The sequence below is a fragment of the Pieris brassicae genome, chromosome Z, assembly GCF_905147105.1.
Source record: "Pieris brassicae chromosome Z, ilPieBrab1.1, whole genome shotgun sequence".
Classification (NCBI taxonomy): domain Eukaryota; kingdom Metazoa; phylum Arthropoda; class Insecta; order Lepidoptera; family Pieridae; genus Pieris; species Pieris brassicae.
Window position 1 is genome coordinate 11,002,813 of NC_059680.1, and position 15,235 is coordinate 11,018,047.

At 33.3% G+C, this 15,235-nt stretch overlaps 1 protein-coding gene across 4 annotated transcripts; it reads left to right on the forward strand.

The window, feature by feature from the left end:
* Window positions 1-370: 370 nt before the first annotated feature.
* LOC123718532 (outer dense fiber protein 2-like) lies at window positions 371-12,606 on the forward strand. 4 transcript variants are annotated; one of them, XM_045675134.1, is made up of 11 exons: window positions 371-519; window positions 1,446-1,562; window positions 1,797-1,883; window positions 2,814-2,951; window positions 3,986-4,117; window positions 5,424-5,534; window positions 6,086-6,238; window positions 6,855-6,994; window positions 7,452-7,613; window positions 8,210-8,297; window positions 12,071-12,605. In XM_045675134.1, the coding sequence occupies exons 1-11, from the start codon at window positions 445-447 to the stop codon at window positions 12,245-12,247; spliced, it is 1,380 nt and encodes a 459-aa protein (XP_045531090.1). In that variant the 5' UTR covers window positions 371-444; the 3' UTR covers window positions 12,248-12,605. The 4 variants fall into 4 exon arrangements, with proteins under 4 accessions (XP_045531090.1, XP_045531093.1, XP_045531092.1 ...); XM_045675136.1 differs by lacking the exon at window positions 371-519 and adding an exon at window positions 1,257-1,364 and having other exon boundaries at window positions 1,434-1,562; XM_045675135.1 differs by lacking the exon at window positions 371-519 and adding an exon at window positions 1,259-1,364.
* The last annotated feature ends 2,629 nt before the right edge of the window (window positions 12,607-15,235 follow it).

The window sequence follows — 15,235 nt, forward strand, 5'->3', positions numbered from 1 at the left end:
AATCAACAAACCGAAATGTCAGTTACCAATCGTGTTTTACTTTTAAAGTTAGACAGCCTGTATTATAATACTGTCAATGTCTTCGGTTTGAAGTGCGTAACTGATAAGTGACAATTAATGTCAGTAACTGTGGTCAATAAAGATTATCGTTTGAAATTGACCACGTTTTCGAATCACAAATATTTAAAAGGGACTTTTGATTACAATATCATATTAATCACTATTCTTAACTAAAAATGTATATATCCACTACTTCAATATTCTATAATATTCGCCTTAGGCATTTTGAATTTGGAGCTGTGAATCAAAGAAAAAAATACCTGAAGGCAAGGAGTTTAACCACATGTTTTGACTTATGTCACGATTCTCATTGACACTGCATACATATATTTTTGAATAGTTTTCTCGAATTTACAGATTCACAAAAAATTGTGTACTTTTAAGATGCCACAATCAGAATATTGGCCATTTAAGGTTCCGCTTACACCAAGTGACTCCAATGCAGAACCGTCTGTGATGGTAAGTGTCATACTGATATAGCTTTTAAATCTAAGTAGCAACAGCAAATTAAACTTTTGTGTTTTCTGACTTCAATTAGTTCAAATTATACGTTAAATTAACTTATTCATTTTGTTTTTATACAATTCGTAATTAATAACAAAATTGTATTGCCTAAGTTAATATGTTTGCATAGTATTCCTACATTAACATTATAACTATGTTTGTATTTGTAGATGATTATTTACTCTTTTAAATTTGTTGTTTGTCGTTTGTTTTAATTCCTCCATACAAATGGATACAAAAGATGCAACTTAGGGCTAAAATTAGGTATGCCTTGGTCATAATTCCAAAATATTCTGGCATCATAAAGGTTACATCGTTCCATCATAGAAAGTTGATACCTATTAGCCGTAACTTTTGCCGGTTTCTAATTACCTGGTTACCAACAATACGCACAAAATGAATTGTGCTCTAAATTTAATAGCAGGCGCAACACAATTTTGTTCGTTGTTTTGTTTGTGTTTTATTTAAACTATAATTGTTTACAAAACCTATAGGGAAATACGTAATAGGGTCGAAACTTAAATAAAATTTCTTAATACTAGCAAAATAACGTGCAGGCTTTTCGGTATCTGTGAAGTCCCATAGTATATAGAACGCAATGGTGGCAACATTTGAGCTGTCCGTGGACTTGTCATATATTTTTAAGCTTAGGACGAAGTTTGTATTGCGATGCATTGCCGCTTTTGGCAATTTTATGTACAGTATAAGCATCAAATGATGACAATGAGTTCGAATGTCTTCTAGATCTTTCGATTTTAGTTGAAGGATATAAGTTGCAATAAATTATATCCTGGTGACTGGTACAGTCTATTTTTAAATCAATTGCTATCGATTTGTTACGGTAATTTGTCTCACGATTGATTTTATAGCATTTTTTGCAGCAAAAACAAATCGGCGCAATGGAAGGTGAAGTTAAGGAGATTCAAATGGAATTGGAGGCGATCCGGAGGGATAGAATGAACCTTCATGCTCGGAAACCTTCATTTGTGGTGCCTGCGGTAAGTATTTTCTTGCCATAAATAGCAATATTTCTATGAAAAAACAAACGTTTTCACGAGTTTCATATGTAGATAATAATTACAATTAGTTAAAAAATATAGTCAAATATCAAAATAACAATAGGGCTATCAAGTATTAGTCGAGTAACATAAATAATTAAATTCGTGTTTATTTACGTTTATTTTTAGTATTATATGGTTTGCATAATATATTACCTGCGCTTATTTTTATAGGAATCTGAAGATATTGAGAAAAAATTTAAATGCTTAGATATAAACAAAATTCAAGAGGACACTATGGATTACGCGAGGTCACCACAGGTAAACGTTATTAGTATTTATATAAAATATAGACCGGTTTGTTCGTACACTTATAACTCTAGAACAGCTGGACCGATTTTCATTGCTTTTTGCAATCCTCAATAGCAGAATAACTATAAATAATAATATAAAAATATAAGGAAATTGACGAAAAATAAATTAAAGTATAAAAATCTAATACAAAATATTCATTGGTTTCGTAACTGGCAAACATTTATTGTTTACGCATCAATACGGTAAACCCTCAAACAAAAAAGGTGAGAAAAATAATCTCTGTGTGTTAATCGTAATGAAAAAGGATTGATATATGTTGGTTGTCGTTATTAATGAAATAGTGAACATAATAACTTCATAAAATCATAAATTAAGTTCAGCTAATTTGAAACATTCATTGACGTGCGTTAGGCGGTACGAACTTCGCTGGGTCAGCAAGATATTTATAATTATAGTTAAAAAAACTATATAAATTTAGTTATTAGTGAGTCCGAGGATGATAATGACGAAAAAGACAGTGGTGATGATGAGCATCATGATAACTCCATCTCACCTGAACCTAGACCTCTGCTAATGACCTGTTTTCAAAAATATCTAATATACACTAACAATCTACAATAATTAAAACTTACTATTTTTAAAAGTTATCTACATTAAAAGTATTCTATAGTTAAATAACATAGACACAACTTTCTACCACTCCCTTGTTTAATGCTCAAGAAGTTTGCCGGTATCTATATCTAATTGGCAAGTTTCCATTTTTCTTAAATGTCACTTATTGAATTCACTCACACACACACACAACGCGCAGGGGTTAGTCATATTATGCAGAGGCAGGGGTTGTTTTTCGCAAATCATATAATACTACTTAATGAAGTTCATTATCGAGATGAGTTAAGTGATTTTACTTATTGATAGTTATATTTTTTTTTTAAGATATCGAAGTTAAGAGAAGATTTGATAAAAGCCAAAACTGCAGCAGAAGAAGAAAGATTTCAAAGAGAGAAATATGAAGGAAAGTTGAAGGACTTGGAAGTAAAACTTAATGGGTTATGTAGTAGTACATTAATCGAGGTGAGTAAAACCAAAAGACAATAATATTTCATAGGTTTTGATCAAAGTCGCGATAGAGGTTATAGAATGTAATAAATAGTAATGAACCTTTTATTGACCTTAACCTGATATTTACAGTAACAATAGACAATATAGCTCAATCTTTTCCATATACCATGACTTGTATGGTTTCGATACGAAAACTATATCCCGATGTATTCGTACTTTCGTTGTATGCCCACAGATACTGTTTTCTATACAAATTATTATTACTATTCTACGACATGCTCAGTTTCAGTTAAAAATAATAATTTATTGTACCTGGTTTGCATACAAATGTTTAAAATTGTACATGATACATATTTAAATTTATAAACGAAAATAAGATAGTCGCACAGGTTCTGTTAAAACAATTATAAAACCCGGTGTACTGGTTTATATTAAATTGTATTTTTCTTACTAACGTAATCTCCTCTTTTTATGGCTCTTTATAACGCACACACACACGCGTTATGCACAAAATTTAACGGAACCATAGTAAACTCAGTGTAAACTAGGCACAGATTGTGCATTGTGCCAACTTAACTTTGACAGATTGTTAATATTTGACAGATGACGGTTGACACATAATTGATTTTTGTGTTTTTAGTTATTTATTGTATGATTACGTAATATTGTAAAATGTATCTTATACTCAATGAATAATTGCCAGAGCAACTCTTTAGTATTTTAGTTTATCGGAAGAGTATTTGTAAATAGTTGTAATGAGCAGTGTTGGCCAGGGCTTCAGCGTGCGACTGTCATCACTGAGGTCGTAGGTTCGATTCCCGGCTGTGCACCAATGGACTTTCTTTCTATGTGCGCATTTAACATTTACTCGAACGCGGCTTGCCTTAGACCTAAGCAGTCGACGGCGTGTGTCAGGCGCAGGATCACCTACTTGCCTGTTAAATTAACAAATGATCATGAAACAGATACATAAATCACACAGAACAGAACTAAAAAGGTTGTAGCGCCACTGATTTATAGTTTTCTATCTATTTAATTAATAATAGGATACCAGGAAGAAATCAAACGAAGAACTTACGTCTCTGAAAAAACAATTAAGGGGTATGGGGGAAGAGGTGGAAGAGATGAAGGTTACGATTGCGGAGAAAGACGAGCAACTTCAGGAGTACAGATTGAAGGTATCGTAACAAACGTATTACTTATACGATAGTTCGAAGCACCCATTAACAATACTTGGTAACGAAGCATGTAGTGGTAGATAGTAATAATCTATTTGGTTGGGGAAAAAGTCTTTTCGCATTATAGTATGTATGAACTTGTAATAAAATCTTTTTGGATATACTATTTGTATTTGGCTGGTTTTGTTGTCATCAAAAGTTTAAATTTTAAAGAAGATAATTCAAAATTCAAATTAGGAAAATGTGTTTTTTTATATTTTTCGAACTGGCATGATGAGTGAATCTAATGATGAAATTTGCGATGTTTATGGACCTAGTGCAGTATCACATGTGAGAGGAGCAGAAATTTGGTTTAAGTTTTTTCAATCCGGAAATTTTGATGTCAAAGGTGCACGTCGCTCTGGTCGCCCTATTACGGATAAAATGGATGCCATTTTTGAAAAAGTGGAGCAAGATTGGCATATCAGTAGTTACAACGCTGCTGAAGAACTGAAAATTGACCACAAAACAGTTTTGGCTCATTTGAAAAAACTGGGTATACAAAAAGCTTGATATTTGAGTACCTCATGAGCTCAGTATAAGAAACCTAATGAACCGTGTAGTCATTTGTGAATCTTGCATCCGCCGTATAGTCCTGACCTTGCACCTTCAGATTTCTACCTGTTTCTGTCTCTTCAGAATTCTTTAGGCAGTGTCAGGTTAACATCACGAGAGCATTGCCAAAACCATTTGTCGCGGTATTTTGAGCAGAAGCCCCAAAATTTCTATAGCAATGGGATCATGTCCCTACCTACAAGATGACAAAAAGTTATCGAACAAAATGATACCTACATACTTTAGTTAAATGTAAATAAACTATATTAAAAAAAAAACTATTTTGTAGAAAAAGCGAAGAAACTTTTTCTCCAACATGTTATAATAATAATAATAAATAATAAGAAATAAATTTCACAGATTGACTATCACAGTGTCTTGTGTTATGCAGATACAAATTTATTTTAGTTATAGAACTTTTCTGAAGCCATATAAGATTTTTATATGATTGCATACAGAAAAGTAAAATCACTAATAAATAAAATTGCGAGTTGGGTCGCTTGTCTATTGCGGTAGCGTAAGGTTTTGGATACTGATAGAGTATCCTATACTAAGTATCGGATCGTTCCGCGTATAAGAGTATCAATACCACACGAGTAGCGGTTGGAGCCGCGTGTTTTGTGCTCTTTTTAAAATATCTGGCCGTATTATGTGTTTTATTTTGCAACATAATTTTTTCAATTTTTAATATTAATTACATTCTTTACTACAGTATCTTCAAGCTCAACAGCAAGTTGAGGAATACAAAAGACAATTCGATTTAATCGAGTATGATAACAAACAAGTTTCTGACCAGATACAAATAGAAATACAGAAAATGAAGGTAATTTATTTCTGGAAACGGTAAAACGCTAACTTGTATAGATAAAAAAGAAGAAACGGTTTAATAAGACTAATAAGTTTATTGTGTGAATGTCGCAGCTTTGCATAGCTGGAGATATTTTTTAATAAGTTTGAAATACACAAATAGCATAGCATTCGTTACCCAGGGACGATGTAGGATTCTAATGGTGAAAGTATTTCTGAAATCGGTCCAGTAATTAAATAAATAATAAAATCTTTCTAAATGACTCTCCACCTCTTATTGAAAATTTCATATTTTTCTTCGCTTTTATAATTCCTACTACATACTTCCCGTATGTCACTGACTCGTAAAACTTATGATATATACACAATCGGAACTTCTTGGAACCCTTAGGGATCACTCTAGCTAACTCTTCTTTTCAACCGGTCTGTTCTGGCTCCGACAAACTTCTTACCATCAATTCTAGTGCAATTGCAATTTAGCGTACCGCCTATCGAACCTGAGGCATCACGGTCATATACAAAACCGCTCAGATATTCATTTGGCTTAAAAAAATGTCGTAACTTTAGATGCAATTTCAAGAGAAATTACAAGAACTTGCTCCATTACCGGACCTTTTAAAAGGTGCCCAAATACAATTGCAAGAAGCGAAACAGCTGCAGAAGTTGGCTGAAGACAATTCACAAGAACTATCGAATGAGTTACACAGGGTGAAAGAAAAGGTATTTGTGATGAAGTGACAGCTATGTACACAGCTGCTTTATAAAGCAGTGTATATATACACACCTGCCATTTCATCCATGCCATATTTTTGCAGTATATTACAGTATTTATGTTCTATAACAGACTGCAGAAATATGGGCCAGTTTCCAACTTTGATTTCATTTGAAGGGACTCGTTTGAGTTTTCTGGTAGATAGTACTGGTGACCATATACGTATCGCAATACAGTGAGAATATTTAAAGGCACACTGCCACAGGGACCAAATTTATTTCAATTTTCTGTTTATATAATTTGTAACTAATGTTATGATGTTACGCTTGATGTTTTTATTATATCTATTTTGGCTAGTCACGTGTAATTTAATTTATATTTAAGAAATAAAATTACAACTACAGTATAGTAAGAATCGTGTGGTAAATAAACAATCAATACATTCGTCATAAATCTATCCCATCCAAAATTTATTTCGAGAAAGTTCTTCCAACTCTGAGGAAAGCTCTCTAAAGGATTTTCTGCGCTCTTATTAATAGCATAGTAGCCGGCTCAATATCTTATGCAATGTAAAGAAAAAATAGTTCCCCGTTAATTATTAGTTTTGATATATTTTTCTTTTAGCTCGTTCTAGCCGTAAATAATTTAAATCAAGAAAAGGGGGATAAAATTAAATTGTTTGAAGAAAATAAAGAAATCAAAACGGAATTGGATGACAAGCGACTAGAAATTGATGATTTAAATAGGGTTCTTGATGATTATAAGTAAGTGTTTTTAATGTTTAATGAATACTTGTGTAGTAAACAATAATTTTGTTTTTTTAGTAAATACAAACGTAAATTAGATAATCTTCATATCAACCCGGCACTAAAGGATATAATATTCATACTTGGTAACCATTTTTAAAAACCATCACAATTTTCAGCCTTTAAAACCACGTAACTGTATATATATTTAGGGCAAGATTTAGATTCTAGATAATCATTATCATTATCAACCTCACCATCTTCATTATTATTATCATCACCCTTAGCTGTCATGTCCCTTAGGCCTATATGGGCCTTAGCCTCAAAAAGTATCGTGCTTCTAGCGTGCAACTTCGAACACCTATTGATTCGAGGTCCGTTATTCAGTGCTGATGTCCTACTATAGCCTGCATTTTATAAATTGGACGTTGGCGTTGTCCAGGATGATAAATACATCGCAATAAATTGTTTTCAGATGTAACATATTAAGACTAGAAGAGAAATGGTCACAATTAGATGCTAGATATAAAGAAAAGGCAAGTGAGTGCATTCAATTGGTAAAGGATCTGGATGAAATCAGGTCTGAAAGTGCGAGGTCATTAACGAGGAATAAGGAGAGATCGGATTCTTTGCGAAGGTATTTTACTGTTATCAGTACTACTTCTAGCATCTTTTTGCGCGATTGGTGACGGGAATAATTCTACTAACATTAGATTATGATAATTATTGATTTACTGGTAACAAGTAATCATTACAGAGTTTTACCACCACTGTCATGTATATGTAACATCTACCCTCTGAAGTATTTCCAAACCAATTCGACTTAAGATTCTTCATGAAAAGAGCGTACCAATTCTTAATGCCAGCATTGAGAGTACGTGGGCGATATCCCTTAATATCAGATGAGCTTCCTGCCCAATTGCCCCTTCTTCTATAAAAATAATTTTTGTCACTATAAGGATGCTGTTCTCGCACTCATGATCTACACGTGGTGTGAATGGCCAATCTTTTTTATAGAAATAAAGCCTTCGTTACCTGTGTTTATAAACTTTAGGAGGCTTTTTGGCAGACGAGTCCTTTTGTTTTTGAAGTCAGTTGAAAGTCTTTGGATTAATACTCATTAAGAGTTGTCCTTGTTATTATTAAATGTTGAGGAAAGACCTGATGACTAAGAGGAATTTATTTTATTCTATGTGTGTACGGTTTTGGTGATTACATCCCCTTTTTATGTAGGTATATGCAAACTCAAATATCGGAGTTGGAGAGACAGCTGATACAAAGCCGAGCGCAGTGTCGGTCCTGTCTCAAGGAGAGAGATGACGTAAGTTTACATACATCGAATTTGCATAAAACGCAGCGATGGGTATCGCTATTGATAGTGACAAGGCTCTGGTTTGCAACATCATATTAACCAATTATAACAAACAGTAATAGTACAAAAAATTCCTGTGTTTTATGAACCGGAGACTAAATCCTTTCTCCTTCTAAGGAATTAAATTTAAATAGAAACTACAGTAACCACGTATAGACTTCTCCACTTACACACTACACACACTCGTTTATTCCACTGGTAGACCAACAAGGACTGTCGACGTAACGATCCTTTGATCTATAGACAGACAGAGCAGCAAAAAAGTGCAGAGCTCTTTCTTAAAACTATCAGGAACTCTAGAACTATTGTGTTTGCTGCTAGAACTATATATTTTTTGTGCTCTGCTGGAAAGTGCTGTGGTAACTTCACAGACACGAGCCATTCTGTATCTTTAAAAGCGTAAAAAAATATAAGGAATTAAGCCCAGGGTCTCCGCACCTTACCATTGAGGTGTTAATGAAGAATATATTACCTATTAAACATATATAATAATATAGTATAGACCTGTTTTACATTTAAAACTGTAAATCTTATCAAGTAAGACCTCGCTTAAATAACAATGTGTCAAGCAAACCGGTCAATGCTATTACACCATTTATTGACGTTAAAAAACGGAATACATTTTAACAGATATTTTTGCAATTTGTCGTTTAGAAATTTCAAATTTAGGACATCTGAACAGGTAGGCTTAGGTGTATATGTTTGTACTAATTATTAATAAGTTAGTGATATTGGAGATTTTCGGTTCCTTTGCAATATACTTCGCAAATATATAAACATGTTTATGAATGTATTTTACTTTATATACGTTTATGTCTTAGCATAATTTTTAATTGATATTTGCAAAGATTTACGCCATTTATTACTTACATAGAACACTGCGCTGTGTGAGTGTTACAAAGTCACGTGGACCCAAATATATTATTATTAATAAAGTTATAAAGTATATTATATATTAATATGTAAATATATTACAGTCGTGGGAAAACGCAATTAGAGCAATTTAATCGTCAATAACTCGATTTTAGTGACAATAAGTTCGCATCAATTATGCCAACTTAAATGTCAGGAGGCAGATAAAATCTAATCTCAAATAGATTAGATAATGTTAGTTTAACTACCATAAAGGTGGTCAAAATGTAAGTGTATGGGAGATAAATTTTAATGGATTTCCGTTTCAAGATTCAACTGTTGTTGGTCGAATATGTAACGGACCAGTCGCTCCGGTAAAGGGAATTCGATACTTGTGAATATTTTTATTTTCCAGGCTAGACTTTATATATATTTTTATAGGCTTTTATAGGAACTAGAACTAAGTTTTAGTCATTGTATTTAGACATAGCAAACTTACGGTATGCCGACGACACTGTTCTTCTGGCAACATCCATGGAAGATATGGAAGAACTGTTCCAAAGCATAGAAAGCAAAAACATAGGCTTTGGAGTAAACAGAGCAAAAACTAAACTGATGTTAGTAGATCGAGCCAGAAAGCTTCAGCTTCTGTGTCACTTGCAACTTTCCTGGCATTAGTATCGTAGATCGCTTTATATATCTCGGATCCCGAATCTCTAACGACGGCAGCTCTGACCCCGCGATAAAAAGGCGAATTGGCATGGCTGAAGATGCCATGACACGTTTAGGCAACATCTGGGAGAAAAGTGGACTTGGTATAGAGTGGTGGATGGTGGGACTTGAGTTGATCATGTTGATCAACGACTATCTTGGATCGAGAAAGGCACAGGATCGATGCCCTTGAGATGTGGTGCTGGCGGCGAATGCTCAGAATACCTTGGACAGCGAAACGTACCAATACATCCATCCTAACCCAGCTCCGCTTACGGACTCTCCTGTCTACCATATGCCTACAGCGAATCGTATCTCATTTCGGCCATACAATGCGCAGAGGCGATGAGAATTTGGAGAAACTAATCGTGGTTGGTAACACAGAAGGCAAAAAACACGTGGCCCTTCACTAATCAGATGGACCGATCAAGTGACTCATGGTCTTCAAAACTATACACTGTCCTAAGAGAGGCGCTGGACAGAAACCGATGGAAGCAGATACTCCGCTCTAGATGCTTCGTTGCTGACTACGACGCTCAGACATGAGCTGCCGATTGAAGAGCGAGAGTTGTTCCAGTTAAGTAAAAGCCGCGTTATAGGTATTCCTCGATAGATACAAATAAAAACAAATCTGAGACATTAGTGGTACGAAATATACGTAAACTATTCTCATGCTAACCAATACATAATTGTTTTATAAAAATAAACCTGACACGAGATATAAATCAATAATGATTTGTGTATTCATATATTTCGGCAACAGATATTTATTGCCTATGTTACTAAAGGATCATTCATTCTTATTATGAAAAGTTTTGGAAATCGGTTCAATTGTTTATTTATTATAAATATATATTCAATTATCTATATTAGTATACCCGAATGATTATGGCGAATATTCCGATTCAAGTAGGCTTCAACAAATATTTTGGCGTCAGTGTTTAATGTATTTACGGAACAGAGTGTATGGAAATTTACTGCACTTCATTTTGGTCCTTTAATATATTTATTACTGCTATACTTACTATCATTATAGAAAAAACCAGTGGCGCTACACCCTTTTAGGTCTGGGCCTCAAATTTCTGTATCTGTTATCATGCGATTTTTTCTAATATGTGGTTTCTGTTCCTGATACACGCCGACAACATTTTAGGTATAAGACATTCCTTATACCTCCATTCTTCGTATGAGCGAGTTAAGTCCATAGGGGCACAGCCGAGGCTCGAACCTACGACGTCAGAGAGTCGCACGCTGAAGCCACAAGGCCAACACGACTCCATAACAGCAACGTTACATAAATAGAATTAATGATAAAACTGACCTAAACGGTATTTGATTACAAACAAATAAAACATAGAAAATCTTTAATTTCTGTCATTGTTTTTTAACATTTTGTGTGAATTCAGTGTCGAAATTTAGCGCTGACGAATGTTTTGTGTGTGATGTCACTCAGACTTTCGTAGGAAGTACATATATGATATAGAAAAGTGCAACTGCAAATTAATAATTACAAAAAAAAAACGATGATATTTGTATAATAGCCGTCAGTGTATCTGGATATATACAATAATGAAATTATTTATTAAAGAGTAAAGTTTGTAACGAATAAAGACAGAAACAACTTGCTTACAAAAATTCCTACATAATTAGAATGCGTTATAATTGACATATAGAAACGTTAAGTTTCTATATGTCAAATATTAAAAAAAACCTCTAGACGTATTTTTTCTTAGTTTATGGCCTGGTATCTAGATTTTTAGGTCACGTCTTTAGTATTTTTATTCGGTTTATTATAATTTCCCAACTGTATTTGTGAAAAAATTGTATAGAGGCGCGTAATAGAATATATTTTTTAACATATCGCTCAGGCGGCGGGACCACACTTGCGCTGTCACTTGATTTTGCACTATATCACTAATTTCACTGACAAGAATCAATCTGTCAAACGAAAAGCATTGCGGACTCCGCTATACTCGTAACGATGACTTTCATACAATTGCTTCCACCAAAGCGGAGAAGGCATGTATGAAAATCATCGTAACGCGTGTAGCTGAGTCCGTAATGGGTCCGTTCGGCTCGCAGTTGAAGGTGGGCATTAAATGTCCCTAGACGTATGAAGTTAGGCCGTTTGTAGTCAAATTGATAGAATGATTTTTCAGATTCGTCAACGCATGCAAATCCAAATAAGCAACCTTCAAGAGAACTTTGATATGGTTGAAATTCGATTGCGGACTTTGCAAAATCAAATCACGTCTCTGAAGAACAGCTACGCGGTGATACTTGCTGATGAAGATGACACCGATATCAACAAGATTGTTACAACTACTTGTGATTAAATTTCAAATTGTTTTTGTAACGCGAATATTAAAACAGAATGTTTTTTAATAATACAAAAGTATATTAATGAATATATTGAAAATGATAGCTGAGAAACGTTTTAAAAGCAACGAAATTTTCTATAGACGACTTGTAATAATTGCATAGCTTGTGTCTCGAATTTATTTTAATTCTTTGAATTTTGAATCAGGTACTGTCAAAACCTTTTGAAGGGTGAATATCGATATGTTGATAAATGATTTTTTATTGTATCGTTAATGGCTTTATCGTGTACTTTTTTACTATATATTCGCACTTGTATGTTATTTTAATAAATTATTGTTTAGATTACAATGGCAGAGTTATTAATTCTTATATAAGTTAAATTTACTTGTGTAATGACGAAGTCTCCCATCTACTTTAGAAGTAGTTATACTCTTTCAATAAGTTATATCCCATGAATGTAGGACTTTTATTAAAAATAGATTTCACAAATTCAAAATAACAAAAAATAGCACCGGAAAAAAGATTATGCTATAAATATTTTATCACATGGAATTGAAATCGACGTCTAGCCGAAGTAGAAAATCAAGAATATAAAGAAAAAGACCAATCTGTCATAAAGGAAGATTAAGGGCCTATACGGTAGCACAACTCCAAAAAAGTACATTGTTTCATTCCATTTTTTGTCATCATTTCTTGAAGTACGGCGAATAGAAAAAATATGTGGTAGAGTTGAGTAGTTTATGTATCCATTTTGAAAGCGATATCGATACACGATTTAAGTAACTTCACTAGGTAGAAAAAAAATCCAAATATAGCCAATTTTTGACACTTTGAATTCATTTTATGACGAAAATGTATATAGATCATGGTTTTTAAATTTACTCAATATATATATAGTAAGCCAAGTAATCCATTTCAGAAAAAAAATTGGAAAATTTCATTGATTTAATGTTTTACATAACTAATTCTTATTACGGCCTATATACGGCATCTCTATTGCGTACCGCAGTCCACCCCGAGACACTGACACAGCAATTCGTGCTGGGATAGGGCCTTATTTAAAAACTCATTAAAAATCTCTATATAGGAAGAGATCAAAATGTGGTTCCTGGTAGAATGACCAGCGCTGTGGTCTGCTCCACAGCATAATGCTGAGCCAGGGCCAGTTACAACCATAACATACACTAATGTGTATGTTGAGGTGTAATCACCTTACATTAACATACACCTTTTTTTTTCTTTCCAAATTTTTTTATTGTTATTTTTAATTATTATTTTGAGTGTTTCGTTAGTAATAAATGTAAATGTTAAATGTTAAAATTGAATTATACAAGACTATATCTACAAACGATTGACGCGGTCGCTATCAAAGTCCCAGTAAAAGCCACGCACCAATTTTCATCCTATTAAATCCAAGATATGAAATTATCAGTTAGAACGTAAATCGATTATACTAGTTTACAGTAACTTGGAGTAGAGGAAATTGCTATTGGCCTTCAGCGACCTTGCCTTTGCTGAACTTGAACTTAAATATATTACATTATGGCAGGATGTACCCTCTTTATTAAACTAGCAAGCCGTCCGTACAAGTTTAAATATAGTTTTAAATTATATTAGGTATATTCATTTAACTAATTTTAATGGAAGACAGAATTATATATGTGTGTGTGTGAAGGCAAAGTCAGCGCGTAGAAGTGTGATGTAATGCCGTGTTAGATGAAGTTTAATAAAATTATTAGCTACGGAGTGATTTATTGAAATTAAAGAACAAAAAATGCACTTGTGTAGTGTGTACACACAAATGTACGCTTCAGCATCGAGACTTAAAATTATACTCTAAATTATGTCTTAAAACAGGATTAGTGATTAACACAACTGAGATGTTGAGCAGTGACCCAAAAATCTGAGGTAACCCAAAGAATCCCCGATGTATATGCGTAGTAATTTAAAAAAAGACACATACATATGTAGTAGTCAATAATTAGTTGCCGTTTGACAAAATATGTTACGGTAAGTTAGAACCTCGTCAAACAAAATCTCCATAGTATCAGTATAACAAAATTAATTGTACGAAAACCAAATTTTCCGGTTCGCATGTGACCTCCAGTTAACGCACAAGGCGTTAAAATCCTTCAATGTTAAACTAAAAACTAAATCAAGTAACCGATGGTGGCATTTATTTTTGTATCACGTAAAAAGCAAGATTATCCTTGACCGAGATTATTTAAGTTTTCGACATTATTATATTTTAAATTATTGTTGGTATAGCATATTAAATTCGTTTAATTAGATTCGGAGCGGTAAGCGTTTCTGCTATGTATTGTTTTTTGTGGAAGAAAACGATATTGGACTGATGAAAAAAAAGAAACAAGGATTTTATTGAAATATACATTACGGGGCAAAGGCAAAATGTAAAGAAAATTCTTGGATCAAACAAAAGTTTTTATATGAAATTGTAAATACTGAAGCAGCTACAATATGACATTACAAATCTCCGATGACATATAAAGCGTAAAAATAATTTTCGTGTTCCATACTCTACGCTACAAAAAAGTTAGTAATTTTCAAGGTTTCATGACTGACAGTTTCATATCAACTTGCGTTTCCTGGTTTTGGTTACCAGTTTAATAAACTGCAAAGTTTATACGTTAAAATAAGCTTAAACAGGATCTAATCGAGAAGGTTCAAAGTAATTGATTTATGCGGTATTATAACGTTGGGACTGCAATTAATTATATATAGAATATGAAATCTTTACAGACACACTTCTATGTCATATGATTCATAGTTTTTTACATGATTTGTCGAATATTCTACAACATGTTAACACAAGGCGAGCTTTCTGGTTAAAATAAAAATGATCAGAACCCACTCAGAGCCTTGTCCATTTTGAGGTCGTATTCTCAATTTAATGTCAACTTATTTTTTTTTGCAATTTTTTCAGCGATACATTCTTAACATGTTTTTAATCTTTTTTGGGTATGTACTGCCTTGAGTAAATG

Coding starts and splice junctions, on each gene's coding strand:
- LOC123718532 (XM_045675134.1), top strand. CDS start 445: ATGCCACAATCAGAATATTGGCCATTTAAGGTTCCGCTTACACCAAGT. Junction 520..1,445: donor ATGCAGAACCGTCTGTGATG/GTAAGTGTCATA, acceptor CATTTTTTGCAG/CAAAAACAAATCGGCGCAAT. Junction 1,884..2,813: donor ATTACGCGAGGTCACCACAG/GTAAACGTTATT, acceptor TTTTTTTTTAAG/ATATCGAAGTTAAGAGAAGA.